This window comes from Sprattus sprattus (assembly GCF_963457725.1).
Source record: "Sprattus sprattus genome assembly, chromosome: 1".
Taxonomy (NCBI): Eukaryota; Metazoa; Chordata; class Actinopteri; order Clupeiformes; family Clupeidae; genus Sprattus; species Sprattus sprattus.
The window spans coordinates 78,103,862-78,118,610 of record NC_137920.1 but is presented as its reverse complement, the minus strand read 5'-3'; the positions used below and the strand labels follow the sequence as shown (position 1 = coordinate 78,118,610).

The following is a 14,749-nucleotide window of genomic DNA, read 5'->3' as shown; positions in this document are numbered from 1 at the left end:
ATCAGAACGACGTCATGCCAATGTAATCCATTGTGGAAGAAGAAATAGTATGATTTTTTTAAATATCCCCTATAAGATCCTAACTGCTTCATGAAACACAAACAGCAGTCACAACCCAACAAGATTCAGAGCCAATGCTAACGCTAATGCTATTCTATGACAGTCTCACAGAAACATCAGCGTCAAAACTGAGGCAAAGAAGGTAACGCATCGTCAGAGCAAATCTCTCCAGAACTCCTCATCACCTCTTGGTCGTCCTCCTTCTTCCTTTTGTGGTTGGTCTCTCCCTCTTCCTCCTCCTCCTCCTCTTCCTCCTCGATGATTCCCTCAGTGATGCTCTTGGAGACGCCTGGACTACTCAAGGGCTCCTCACACCTGCAGGGACAATGCAGACATCAACAACACAACAACAACACATCAACAACACAACAACAAGACATCGAAACAACACATCAACAACAAATCAACAACACAGCAACACAACATCAACAAGACAGACGGACAACACATCAACAACACAGCAACACAACACATCAACAAGACAGACGGACAACACATCAACAACACATCAACAACACAGCAACAACACATCAACAACACATCAACAACACAGCAACAACACAGCAACAACACATCAACAACACATCAACAACACATCAACAACACATCAACAACACAGCAACAACACATCAACAACACAGCAACAACACATCAACAACACATCAACAACACATCAACAACACATCAACAACACAGCAACACAACACAGAAAAAAAGCAGACAACGTATCAACAACACATCAACAACACAAAACACATCAACAACACAGCAATAACACAGCCATCACAACACAGCAACAACACATCAACAAAACACATCAACAAGACATCAACACAACACAGCAACAACACATCAACAAAACACATCAACAAGACATCAACAAAACACATCAACAAGACATCAACACAACACAGCAACAACACATCAACAAAACACATCAACAAGACATCAACACAACACATCAACAACACATCAACAACACAGTAACAACGCAGACGGAAAACTCATCGACCAGACAGACAACACATCATCAAAACAGCCAACACATCAACAAAGACAGACAGACAACACATCAACATCACATCAACAATACATACGGACGACACATCAACCAAACACATCAACAAGACATCAACAAGACATACAGAAAACACATCGACCAGACAGACAACACAGCAATATCACAGGAACTTACTTTTTCACCTGTCCGACCATAGAGACACGTGCAGACTCCATGTTCCTTATCTGCCCACTCTTCACACTGGGGAGACAACGACAAAAACACGTCACACACACCACACATGGCAGATGTCACACGTCACACACACCACACATGGGAGATGTCACACGTCACACACACCACACATGGGAGATGTCACACGTCACACACACCACACATGGCAGATGACACACGTCACACACACCACACATGGCAGATGACACCGACAGACACACGTCACACACCACACACGGCAGATGCCACACGTCACACACACATCACACACACACCACACATGGCAGATGTCACCGACAGACACACCTCACACACCACACATGGCAGATGGGAGCCTCTTTTTGGAGGAAAACCGTCAAACATTGACTTAGATTTGCTTGGGAGAGCCATCCAGACTACATAACGTATACATGGAGCCCCATATACATAATATATACATGGAGCCCCATATACATAATATATACATGGAGCCCCATATACATAACATAAACATGGAGCACCATATACATAATATATACATGGAGCCCCATATACATAACATAAACATGGAGCACCATATACATAATATATACATGGAGCACCATATACATGAAGCACCATATACGTACAACCATGACTGCCAAAAAGGTACAAGACCATCATACTCTCATACTGCACTGATGAGGACCTGCTGACATGATGTATGTGTATTGATGGTGTGAACCTTTGAAGCCTCGTACCTCCATTCTATGGCGTTCTCCACAGACTTGAAGGTTTTGGGTCGACTCCTGAGGAAGTTCTGCATGCTGTTCAAGGCGTCCATCGCCGTCCCTGAGGAGGGACCACAGCGTTATGGAACACCAGCATCTGGATGAGAGTGTGTGAGGGAGGGTGTGAGAGTGTGTGAGGGAGGGTGTGAGAGTGTGTGAGGGAGGGTGTGAGAGTGTGTGAGAGTGTGTGAGAGTGTGTGAGGCAGTGTGTGAGAGAGTGAGAGTGTGTGAGAGTGTGAGAATGTGTGTGAGGGTGTGAGAGTGTGTGTGAGAGTGTGTGAGAGAGTGTGTGAGTGTGTGAGAGAGTGTAAGAGTGTGTGAGTGTGTGAGGCAGTGTGAGAGTGTGTGAGAGTGTGTGAGAGAGTGTGTGAGAGTGTGAGAGAGAGTGTGTGAGTGTGTGAGTGTGTGAGAGAGGGTGTGAGAGTGTGTGAGAGAGGGTGTGAGAGTGTGTGAGGGATTGTGTGAGAGTGTGTGAGAGAGTGTGTGAGAGTGTGAGAGAGAGTGTGTGAGTGTGTGAGTGTGTGAGAGAGGGTGTGAGAGTGTGTGAGAGAGGGTGTGAGAGTGTGTGAGGGATTGTGTGAGAGTGTGTGAGGGAGGGTGTGAGAGAGTGTGAGAGTGTGTGAGTGTGTGAGAGAGTGTAAGAGTGTGTGAGTGTGTGAGGCAGTGTGTGAGAGTTTGAGGCAGTGTGAGAGTGTTTGAGGCAGTGTGTGAGAGTGTGTGAGAGTGTGAGAGTGTGTGAGAGTGTGTGTGAGAGTGTGTGAGGGAGGGTGTGAGGGAGGGTGTGTGAGTGTGTGAGGCAGTGTGTGAGTGTGTGAGAGTGTGTGAGTGTGTGTGTGGGATTGTGTGAGAGTGTGTGAGAGTGTGTGAGGGAGGGTGTGAGAGTGTGTGAGAGAGGGTGAGAGTGTGTGTGTTGGATTGTGTGAGAGTGTGTGAGGGAGGGTGTGAGAGTGTGTGAGAGAGGGTGAGAGTGTGTGTGTTGGATTGTGTGAGAGTGTGTGAGAGTGTGCGAGACAGTGTGAGACAGTGTGAAGGAGGATGAGAGTGTGTGAGAGTGTGAGAACGTGTGTGAGGCAGTGTGCGAGAGTGTGGGAGGGTGTGAGAGAGAGTGTGTGAGAGTGTGTGAGTGTGTGAGTGTGTGAAGGAGTGTGTGAGGCAGTGTGTGAGTGTGTGAGAGAGTGTGAGTGTGTGAGTGTGTGAGTGTGTGAGTGTGTGAGTGTGTGAGGCAGTGTGTGAGTGTGTGGGAGGGTGTGAGGGAGAGCGTGTGAGAGTGTGTGAGTGTGTGAGAGAGTGTGAGTGTGTGAGTGTGTGAGAGAGTGTGAGTGTGTGAGGCAGTGTGTGAGAGTGTGAGAGTGTGTGAGTGTGTGAGGCAGTGTGTGAGTGTGTGAGAGTGTGTGAGTGTGTGTGTGGGATTGTGTGAGAGTGTGTGAGAGTGTGTGAGGGAGGGTGTGAGAGTGTGTGAGAGAGGGTGAGAGTGTGTGTGTTGGATTGTGTGAGAGTGTGCGAGACAGTGTGAGACAGTGTGAAGGAGGATGAGAGTGTGTGAGAGTGTGAGAACGTGTGTGAGGCAGTGTGTGAGAGTGTGGGAGGGTGTGAGAGAGAGTGTGTGAGTGTGTGAGAGAGTGTAAGAGTGTGTGAGGCAGTGTGTGAGAGTTTGAGGCAGTGTGAGAGTGTTTGAGGCAGTTTGTGAGAGTGTGTGAGAGAGTGTGAAAGTGTGTGAGAGAGTGTGTGAGGCAGTGTGTGAGGGTGTGTGAGAGTGTGTGAGAGGCAGTGTGTGAGAGTGTGTGAGAGGCAGTGTGTGAGAGTGTGTGAGAGAGAGTGTGTGAAAGTGTGTGAGAGTGTGTGAGTGTAAGAGTGTGTGAGTGTATGAGGCAGTGTGTGAGGCAGTGTGAGAGTGTGTGAGGCAGTGTGTGAGAGTGTGAGAGAGTGTGAAAGTGTGTGAGGGAGAGTGTGAGGGTGTGTGAGAGTGTGTGAGTGTGTGAGAGTGTGAGGGTGTGTGAGAGTGTGTGAGACAGTGTTTGAGAGTGTGAGGCAGTGTGTGAGTGCTATTGTGTGTGCTCATGTTGTGATAAACCTGTTGTAAACCAGTGTGACTGCATATATGTGGTGAACCAGTGTGACTGCATATGTGTGAGTGTGTGAGAGTGTGTGAGAGGGAGAGTGTGAGGGTGTGTGAGAGTGTGTGAGAGTGTGTGAGAGAGTGTGTGAGGGTGTGTGAGAGAGTGTGTGAGTGCTCATGTTGTGATAAACCTGTTGTAAACCAGTGTGACTGCATATATGGAGATATTACGGCGTCTGTTGCTGAGACAGATTTACCCACCTTCCACCACATCGATGACACAGAGGCCAAGCAGGGATGGGACGTGATTGGCTGCAGCCGTGTGAACCGATATAGCCCCGCCCATACTGTGTCCAATCATCATAATAGGAGGCGGGGATTCCCCATAGAGTGCTTCCACCACTTTACCAACATCCCTGAGATTGGAGGACACATCAATCAATCAATCAATCAATCAATCAAGAAAGCAAGCACTGCACAATGCATGAATGTGTATGTATGCAATTGGATGTGTATTTCAAGGCTAGATCTGGAACACCTTACTTGGCCATGGTCTCTGCAGACAGATCGTCTGGATTTTTCACTTTCGTATCACCTACGAGACAGACGCCAGAAAACGATCAATGTCACTAGATCTAAACACACGTTCGTTTGACAGTCACTAGATCTAAACACACGTTCGTTTGACAGTCACTAGATCTAAACACACGTTCGTTTGACAGTCTCTAGATCTAAACACACGTTCGTTCAGTCAGCCCGTGCATGACCTTCCAACAACACACCAGTTCAAAGTCAACAAAGAGCATTGTGCCACGTGAGTAGTGAACGAGTGTGTGTGTGTGTGTATGTATATGTGTGTGTGTGTATGTATATGTGCCACGTGAGTAGTGAACGAGTGTGTGTGTGTGTGTATGTATATGTGTGTGTGTGTGTGTGTATGTATATGTGCCACGTGAGTAGTGAACGAGTGTGTGTGTGTGTGTGTGTATGTATATGTGTGTGTGTGTGTGTGTGTATGTATATGTGCCACGTGAGTAGTGAACGAGCCTGGCTAGCTCTACAGTGGACACTATAATCCTAGCGCTGTTGCCTTCACATCTGAGACACAGCGCTGTTGGGAATGATGCAGGTGAAATGGGAACAACCAGCCCGCGTTTTGGCTTCGGATCCAAGTGAAACGAACCCCAGTGTACAATGACGCGAGTAACCACGGTGACGGAGGACGAATACATACTCAGTGTACATACTCACCATGCCCCCTGAGATCCATGGCAATGACTCGACAGTGGATCCTGCTGATGATGACCGCCTGGAAATGAGAAACACACACACACACACACACACACACACACACACACACACACACACACACACACACACACACACACACACACACACACACACACACACACACACACACACACACACAGTGAAGACAGCTCAAGAGCGTTTAGGGATGGAGTGGAGTGGTAATGTACGTGGCAGGTGTGTGTGTGTGTGTGTGTGTGTGTGTGTGTGTGTGTGTGTGTGTGTGTGTGAGGGGGGGGATGGGTCCTACTCACGGTGAAGACGGCCCAGGAGAGGGCGGAGTGTCCCCCCCCATGAAGCAGCAACAGTACGGGTCCCTCAGAACCACTGCTGTAGATACGGAACGTGTGCGGCGCGGTCAAGGAGAACACACACACACACACACACACACACATGTACATACTCACAAAACAACGCTGAACTAAACACACCTCCACACAAACATAACGTTGTCACACACACACACACCTCCACACAAACATAACAGTCACACACACACACACACACCCCCCACCCCCACAACCGCCACCAAAACACAGACACACACAACCACACACACACACAGTCACCAAAACACACACACACACACACACATAACAGTCACCAAGACACACGCACCACCCCACGCACCCACACACACACACACACACACAGTCACCAAAACACCCTCACCTACTCCCTTAGTCACACAGGCCAGCAGGCATCCGCTCGGCCGCTCCGTGAAAGGATATGTCTTTGCTGCTTTCATTGTCCACCTCCACATCCTCCATCACTTCAAAGAACTGGCTCCAAGGCAGCGGGGAGAAGTCTCGTTTCCGTCCAGGGCTACGGAGAACATCAGAACTGGCTTCAGAACCCCCTTTTCAATCGGTCATCAGAATCATCTTTTCAATCGGCAATCAGAACCATCTATATAATCAGTCACCAAAATGTTTTGTTTTTTTTTACACTTTATTTTTTTAAAGTTTTTTCACGGATACAGAGGAACAGAAAAATAAACAAACTTCACAACCATGACATGCTGGATTGCATTGATTCCACAAAGTGTTCCTAAACATCAACCTGTCATTGACATTTAAATAGAGTCCATTTCACCCATTTCTCTTCACATTGTTCTGCCTCCCAAGACGGTATTTTCAATCCTCTCTAATCCGTCATCGAGTGGCATAAGTACGTATCCTGGCATTGGCATGGTGGTCTAGGCTAGGGCATCTTGATGGTACTTTCTTGGGCACCCTTCGAGCACTTCTGAGAAGCTCAAAACTTTTACTTAAAACACTTCTTGGGGACTTTATTACCTAAATGACAATTGAAAGTGTCATTAATTTTCTATTCTGGCTTCATACATTTGCTAATTTAACTTTATGGGCAGGAGGTGAACCATACGAGCTTATTGAACAACACAGGCTTCCCTGCTCATCTGCTGACTAATCAGAACTACATAACCAGGCGAAACATGTCTGTGTTGCCAAGGCTATAGGCCTCCTTACTGCTAGATGCTAGTCACTGAGTATGGTGTTATCAGTGCTGTGGGGAAATTAACTTAATTCAACCTTATGTCAGTGTTCAGTCGTCTGAGGTCCCAGAGTCATCAGTCCCAGTGCCCACCACCAATTCTGCTTAGTGATATAACTAATGCCATGTCTTCCTCAGTCGGCTGGTATGTTTAGATGTGACCACAACACTCGCTTCCAGGCCCTCAAACAACCTCAAACACTCAGAACGCGCCATTTGCCAATGCTACCAGGCACACACGATTCACAAATCTGTTACGACGATCACTACACTGGCAAAGCTTACAACTGGTTGTATTTGTGTCCAAATGGGGGAAAAAAACATACAAAATATACTAAAATACAGTGACGCTGCACGTACAGTGCTGGTATAGCATACTGCATATTGCAATCTGGCTAGATTAGTTAATTTGCTGTCAACTAAGTGGTTAACTAACTACAGACAGCTCCCATAACACTGCTTAGAAACTCGGCTTGTTCCAGGTATGCTTTAGTTAGCTTCAGTTAACTAACATATCCATTGTAGACCTATTTACTTAATGAATAGTAAATCATATGGAGCTCAACCTTATATTACATGTAGCGTCGGTCGTGACAGTTCAATCATGACCCTTCAACTCTTCTGTAAGAGAGGAACCGTAGCTTTGGAGCGGAGTACCGTTAGTGATGTACGACTTCACAAATTAAAAAAGGTGAATTCACATTACTTGTCATTAAGCTTTACACTTTATATATTTAGTACAGCTTCCCAGCAAGTATTTAACGTTTCATCTTAAAACAGCTCACCCCATTCGCATTTTGGAACCAGACTGCAAACCTCCCGGCATTGGAGGTCTTGATGGTAACATACTCAAGTGTAGTTGCTTCTCCATGATGCACAACGCGAGCTACAGCCTTCGGTGGACTCGTGAATCGTTTGCCCCCGTTCGCACCATACGATATCCCCTCAGAATCAGCAGATACTTCCAGGGTTCTTGGACAAGCGGCAGGTAGAAAATGATTCTTCGTTCTTTCTGCCCAAGCAGGGGTCTCCTCCCACAACATGTCGCGTCTTGAAATAGAACTCTGGGAAATGTAGGCTAGCGCGTGCAGTTTCGTTTTCACCGAGTCACAAAACACTTCATTTCCCAGAAAGCACTGTAATTTCACGAAAACGCTTAGAACTGCTGGAAAGAAATGACGTAATGTTTTACCGAAGGGAGAACGTGCTGGTCCTTTGCAGATTTGTATTTAAAACATTCAGTCGCAGTGGCATAACTAACCCCCCGTGTTATTGTGTGGTACTCCCAAGATAAATGAGCAGTCTTCTCTCCAACCAGAATCACCACAAAATTGTCTGCAAGGTGTAGGGTCATCTCCTATTTTATAGGTCAATGGCAATTAAATACAGTATGCGCGTTCATCATTGTGTCGATTTAGTCTTTTGGCCCTTGAATGTAATTAAAATGACAGTTGTTAATTTAAAATGCTTTGGGATTACACACAAATTACATCTATCTTGCCTCAGCAATTAGTGAATCAAATCTGGCCCATTTAAGCTACTCTGACCAATTGCTGTAAAACAATATATTGCTTCAACTATATCCAAATGATGTGATAATAGAGATCTGATTAACTTGCTGCCATTTTGTCACCTCTAAGTAGATGACTCTTTGCTAGAAGCCAAAGTCAGGCTCATACAGTCAGAGCTTAAGCGACTGGTCATATCATATCACAGAAAAGTTTTTTTTTTCTGTTATTAATCGGGAGCGATGTCACAAATGTTCAACTCTAAGGGATGTGAGCCTACAGTGCCACCTATAGGCGGCGCTGTGGTCTTTGAGCACGCTGATTAATTCGCCAACACATGGCTCACAGGGTGAATGGCAAACAAACATTGAGGCAGAATAGTCCATCTCATTATTAGCAAATATTGCACTGCCCCGCTATATTTCTGTACGAGAAGCTGTGTTTAGAAAACAAACCTTTAAAAAGGCACCCAGTGCAACTTTCGAGGCTTAAAAATAAACATTCAATTTCTAGTCTTTTTTACACGTAGTAGTTTCAATAACTCCATACCATTACATATCGACATTCAAGGAGCAAAGATGAGACGTCGTTGTGTGGTGAGAACTGATAGAAAATCGTAAACAACAACAATCGCCGGCGGGGAGAGGCCTTTTTTCCATTGACTGGAATCCTGCTTTATTTATTGGTGGCACCAATAAATAAAGAAAATGGCGGCGATTGTTGTTGTTTACGATTTTCTATGGAGTTATTGAAACTTACTACGTGTAAAAAAGACTAGAAATTGAATGTTTATTTTTCGAGTCTCAAGCCTCGAAAGTTGCACTGGGTGCCTTTAAGGTCATCACCAACCATCAACACGGTTTGGCTGCTACAAAACAAAAGCTCATGTATTCACTGTCACCAATGGAGGCTCACACAGACCAAGAAACCATGCCGAGATCTTTCCAAGAGGATTTTAATACCAGGCTATCACACGGTTGTTCCACAGTTCAAGGGAAAACAATATTTGGTGAGAATCAGTCAAAATAAATAGTAATCAGAGCATCGTGTATGAATACAAAGGCATGAATGTGTGTGTATTTTTGCAAGCTACATTCAATAAAAACCTTTCTTCAAAAACATGCGCCAAATTTAAAATGGGGGGAGGGGGGGAGGAAACAATATCAAGCAGGGAAACCAACTAAGAAGGCGCAAATCATTTAAAAAGGTAAAACATTCTTCACAGTTATGCAAAAAGAGAGAAAAATAAAATAAAAACAAAAGGAGAGAAGCTGCTGTGTGACAGGCAGGACCCTTTTCCCTTATACACCATCATTGGACACTGCAGCTGAAGTGGGCGGTACCTCTGACACACACTCACACACACACACACACACACACATGTGTTTGTGTGTATGTGTCACTGCAGCTTTAAGTGGGCGGTAACTCTGAGGCCCAGGGTCCTGGCTTTCCCAGAATGCAACACTCATCATACAAGCCATGAATCAAATCCCAGAATGCAACACTGCCCAGACAGCACGCCACCCTGAGGCTACACGCCCTGAGTGCTCCCATGCTGCCTGCCGGTCTGAAGCAGCAGTGACACTACTTCAGTCTTGTGCATCGTACAGAGGCAGGTGCCTGACTGGACTGGTGAGTAAAACCTGCAGCACTGTCATCCCCAAGGCTTCAGTGTACTCAGCACCGCATCCCACCCCACCACACACACACACACACACACACACACACACACACACACACACACACACACACACACACACACACACACACACACACACACACACACACACACACCTCACACCTCACACCTCCCACAAAAAAACAAAAAAAACAACTACACAAACAAAAATACAATCGGTGTGATTTCAAAAAGTAAAATGAAATAAACATAATACTAAAATCAACGGTTACAAACAACCACACACACACACACACACACAAACTAATGAATGAATGTATGAATGAACAAGTGCGGCAGGTTTGGGGCTGGGTCCTTTTGGACATGGAGGGAGAGCGAGCGAGCGAGCAAACAAACGCGTGGGCGAGCGAGAGTCTGAAAGAGTGTGTGTGCAGAGACGTGCAGAGCTTCTCCCGGTGCTCCTGGGGGGGAGTCTGCCTTCACCTTCCAACGCTCTGGAGCCCGTTGGTCAGATGGGGGCGGGGAGGAGGAGGATGATGAGAGAAACAGGAGGAGGAGGAGGGAGGAGGAGGGGAGAGAAGCAGGACTAGAGCCAGGGGAAGGGTGGGTCTGTTTTACTTCTTCCAGACGGTGTAGAAGACCCATCTGAGTTGCTCCGTTAAGGAAAACACACAGAAACAGCATGCATGTGTGTGTGTGTGTGTGTGTGTGAGAGAGAAAGAGTGAGTGTGTATGTGTGTGTGTGTGTGTGTGTGTATGGGTGTGTGTGTGTGCGCACGTGTGTGTGAGTGTGAGTGTGAGTGTGAGTGTGAGTGTGAGTGTGAGTGTGAGTGTGAGTGTGAGTGTGAGTGTGTGTGAGTGTGAGTGAGTGAGTGAGTGAGTGAGTATGTGTGTGTGTGTGTGTGTGTGTGTGTGTGTGTGTGCGTGCGTGTGTGCGTGTGCGTGTGTCTGTGTGTGTTGAGTGGCAGCCAGCTGCTTTGGTAAGGATACAGCTCCATGTAGGAGGGCACACACACCACCTCTTTGGAGAAGCCCACAGGGCAGGACAGCCTTCCCAGCAGCTCCTCATACTGCCTCAGTGCTTCGGTCAGGTTAGCACAGTTACCCTGTAGCGCAAGTCAAAACAAACAAACAAACAAACAAAAACACTAGGTCACGATCAGACAGAAAGCGTTGGTTGCAGTGAGAGGCTTCCTTCTCCCCCAGTTGCTCTCTATAGGCAGTACGTCGTCTTCTTTAGCCCTGGGGTTTGTTAACTTTCCTGCTCTGTCCCGTCTCGGACCGTGGTTGGAGATAGCAGGGGAGACTTTGTTAAATGCTCCAGGGCCGAAGTATTAACTGTTCATAACTTCGGGGTTAATTCCCTTTTCTTTCACTCCGCTGCTGGTAAGCAAATAAAACGCCACTGTATTCGTTCTTGAGGATTTATTCATTACACACCGAAATAAGGTTACAGCACATAGGTTTTTGCTCCGGTTGCTCACACAAAACCATTCCCAAGAATCACCTCTCTTTCTCGCTCTCTCTTACCCTCGCTCTGCCACACCCACCCTGTGCGTGCAGGCTCTTAAAGGAGCCGCACCACTTAACAACAGTATGTTTTAGACACATTTCTAAACCAAGCAGCCTTGCAAGTCCACTTTAGTGAATATACCAATCATTAGGAACAGCACATCACCAATTGTGTATACATCCTTGTTAGTCGCTTTGGATAAAAGCGTCTGCTTAATGACAAAATGTAAATGTAAATGTAAATGTAAATGTAAATGTAAATGTAAATGTAAATGTAAATGTAAATGTAATCAGAATGGGCCAACTGAGGCTGGGAATGGTTAACTGAGCACAGATTGCTTTTGTGTGTGTGACTCCGCCCCTCACCTGTGTGAAGTATCTTCCTGTTGGCCGCAGCACCTTGATGGACAGGTCCAGGATGAGCCTCAGAAACTCCCAGGTGGAGTCTGGAAGAGATGGAGATCCTCAGGTACACGCTACACACTCACTGCACAACACACCCATTCAACGCCCCACACACACTATACACGCTACACACTCACTGCACGACACACCCATTCTACGCCCCACACTACCCACACACACTATACACGCTACACACTCACTGCACAACACACCCATTCAACGCCACACACTACCCACACACACTATACACGCTACACACTCACTGCACAACACACCCATTCAACGCCACACACTACCCACACACACTATACACGCTACACACTCACTGCACAACACACCCCTTCTACGCCCCACACTACCCACACACACTACACGCTAGACACTTACTGCACAACACACCTTCTACGCCCCACACTACCCACACACACTATACACGCTACACACTCACTGCACAACACACCCATTCAACGCCACACACTACCCACACACACTATACACGCTACACACTCACTGCACAACACACCCCTTCTACGCCCCACACTACCCACACACACTATACACGCTACACACTCACTGCACAACACACCCCTTCTACGCCCCACACTACCCACACACACTACACGCTAGACACTTACTGCACAACACACCTTCAACGCCCCACACTACCCACACACTAACAGCACAACACACCCATTCAACGCCCCACACTACCCACACACTCACTGCACAACACACCCTTTCAACGCCCCACACTACCCACACACCAGCTAATCAAAGCACTCGCTCATATAGTAGACACTTAGGCAGTCTGGGGGCTTTAAGTATATTGGGTGTTAAGTATACTGGGTGCTTGAGTGCTGAAAGTATGAAAATACACTATAAGGTAAGATAAGATGGGTTGCTTAGTGACAGAGTGGCTAATTATAAAGTAAAGGAGACCAGGTAGATGTGTGTGGGCTTGGCCAACAGAGTGACTGATAATAGGGTAAGGCAGGCTAGTTGCTTGGCCATAAGGTAGTGTTGTTAGCTCTGCAGGCTAGTTGCTTGGCCATAAGGTAGTGTTGTTAGCTCTGCAGGCTAGGTGCTTGGCCATAAGGTAGTGTATTTAGCTCTGCAGGCTAGGCTAGGCTAGGTGCTTGGCCATAAGGTAGTGGAGTTAGCTCTGCAGGCTAGGCTAGGTGCTTGACCATAAGGTATTGTTGTAAGCTCTGCAGGCTAGTTGCTTGGCCATAAGGTAGTGTTGTTAGCTCTGCAGGCTAGGTGCTTGGCCATAAGGTAGTGTATTTAGCTCTGCAGGCTAGGCTAGGCTAGGTGCTTGGCCTGAAGGTAGTGGAGTTAGCTCTGCAGGCTAGGTGCTTGGCCTTAAGGTATTGTTGTTAGCTCTGCAGGCTAGTTGCTTGGCCATAAGGTAGTGTTGTTAGCTCTGCAGGCTAGGCTAGGTGCTTGGCCATAAGGTAGTGTAGTTAGCTCTACAGGCTAGGCTAGGCTAGGCTAGTTGCTTGGCCATAAGGTAGTGTAGTTAGCTCTGCAGGCTAGGTGTAGTTGCTTGGCCATAAGGTAGTGTAGTTAGCTCTGCAGGCTAGGCTAGGTGAGGAGACGGAACGGTTCTCAAAGAGCTTACCCTCCTCTGGTGCCGTGGAGATGGGAACAGCAGTGAGGTCATTGATGACGTAGTCAAATGTCCTGCCCTCCTGTGCAAACTTCTTAAGCACAGGTACACAATCTTCTACCAGCACCTATAGAGAGAGAGAGAGAGAGAGAGAGAAAGAGAGAGAAAGAGAGAGAAAGAGAGAGAGAGGGCGAGAGAGAGAGAGAGAGAGAGAAAGAAAGAAAGAAAGAAAGAAAGAAAGAAAGAGAGAGAGAGAGAGAGAGGGGGTCATGGAGGAGGGGGGAGTAAGGAGACAGACATAAAGATACATTAATAAATCTGAGTAAATCTTAACAAATCTTGACTCAAGTCATGACAATACTCTGATGAATTAATTAAGATCTATCTGGCACCTTCAGAAGACAGCAATTAACAATAGTAAACTATAGACTGCTCTTTTCATCACAAAGCTTTATTCACAGACATGTGTGGCAGGGATTGGAAGCTGAGGTTTGATTTCAGCCCTGAGCCTGTTCCTAGTTTGCCTCACACAGTTGTTGTTGTCTCCTCTCCTATCCCTCTCTCCTCTCCTCTCCTTCCCTCTCTCCTCTCCCTTCCCCTCTCCTCTCATCCTCTCCTTCTCTCCCTTCCCTTCCCCCCTCTCCTCTCCCTCTCCTCTCCTCTCATCCTCTCTTCCCCTCTCCTCTCATCCTCTCTCCTCCTCTCCTCTCCTCTCCTCTCCTCCTCTCCTCTCCTCTCCTCTCCTCTCTCCTCTCCTCCGTCAGCTCCACAGGGCTGGGCCATTACTCTCGTAACATGCTGGCTCAGTGAACAGTGATGGCTGACAGCAGCCAAAAATAGATTTAGAAGAGCAAGCACAATAAACACAAGTTTGCTGTGATAAAAACATTGCAGGTTATCACATCCTGTCACCTCCCCTTGTGATACGAATACATCCTCACTTCTAAGAGTATCTCTAAATCCTCACTTCTAAGAGTATCCATACCTCGTAATGGTATTCCTTAATCCTCACCTCGTAATGGTATTCCTTAATCCTCACCTCGTAACGGTATTCCTAAATCCTCACCTCGTAATGGTATTCCTAAATCCTCACCTCGTAACGGTATTCCTAAATCCTCACCTCGTAATGGTATTCCTAAATCCTCACCTCGTAA

The 14,749-nt window shown here is 46.7% G+C and overlaps 2 protein-coding genes across 2 annotated transcripts in view; both read right to left on the bottom strand.

Annotated features, from left to right (window-relative positions):
- ppme1 (protein phosphatase methylesterase 1) overlaps nt 1-7,940 on the bottom strand; it is a gene marked incomplete at its 3' end in the record, with an annotated part of 10,616 nt that extends 2,676 nt beyond the window's left edge. The window contains exons 1-9 of the mRNA XM_080846967.1: nt 7,708-7,940; nt 6,141-6,232; nt 5,662-5,756; nt 5,351-5,408; nt 4,643-4,694; nt 4,361-4,515; nt 2,014-2,104; nt 1,256-1,321; nt 236-375 (exon numbers count right to left, since the gene is read on the bottom strand). Of these exons, the coding sequence (XP_080703093.1) occupies nt 236-375; nt 1,256-1,321; nt 2,014-2,104; nt 4,361-4,515; nt 4,643-4,694; nt 5,351-5,408; nt 5,662-5,756; nt 6,141-6,232; nt 7,708-7,793 (835 nt within the window). The 5' untranslated portion in view covers nt 7,794-7,940. The remainder of the gene's footprint in view (nt 1-235; nt 376-1,255; nt 1,322-2,013; nt 2,105-4,360; nt 4,516-4,642; nt 4,695-5,350; nt 5,409-5,661; nt 5,757-6,140; nt 6,233-7,707) is intronic.
- Nucleotides 7,941-9,369: 1,429 nt separating this feature from the next.
- The window catches only part of sms (spermine synthase), a 20,166-nt gene continuing 14,786 nt past the window's right edge, over nt 9,370-14,749 (bottom strand). Inside the window, exons 8-11 of the mRNA XM_080839495.1 lie at nt 13,608-13,722; nt 11,948-12,027; nt 11,060-11,175; nt 9,370-10,714 (exon numbers count right to left, since the gene is read on the bottom strand). Coding sequence (XP_080695621.1) covers nt 10,684-10,714; nt 11,060-11,175; nt 11,948-12,027; nt 13,608-13,722 — 342 coding nt within the window. The 3' untranslated portion in view covers nt 9,370-10,683. The remainder of the gene's footprint in view (nt 10,715-11,059; nt 11,176-11,947; nt 12,028-13,607; nt 13,723-14,749) is intronic.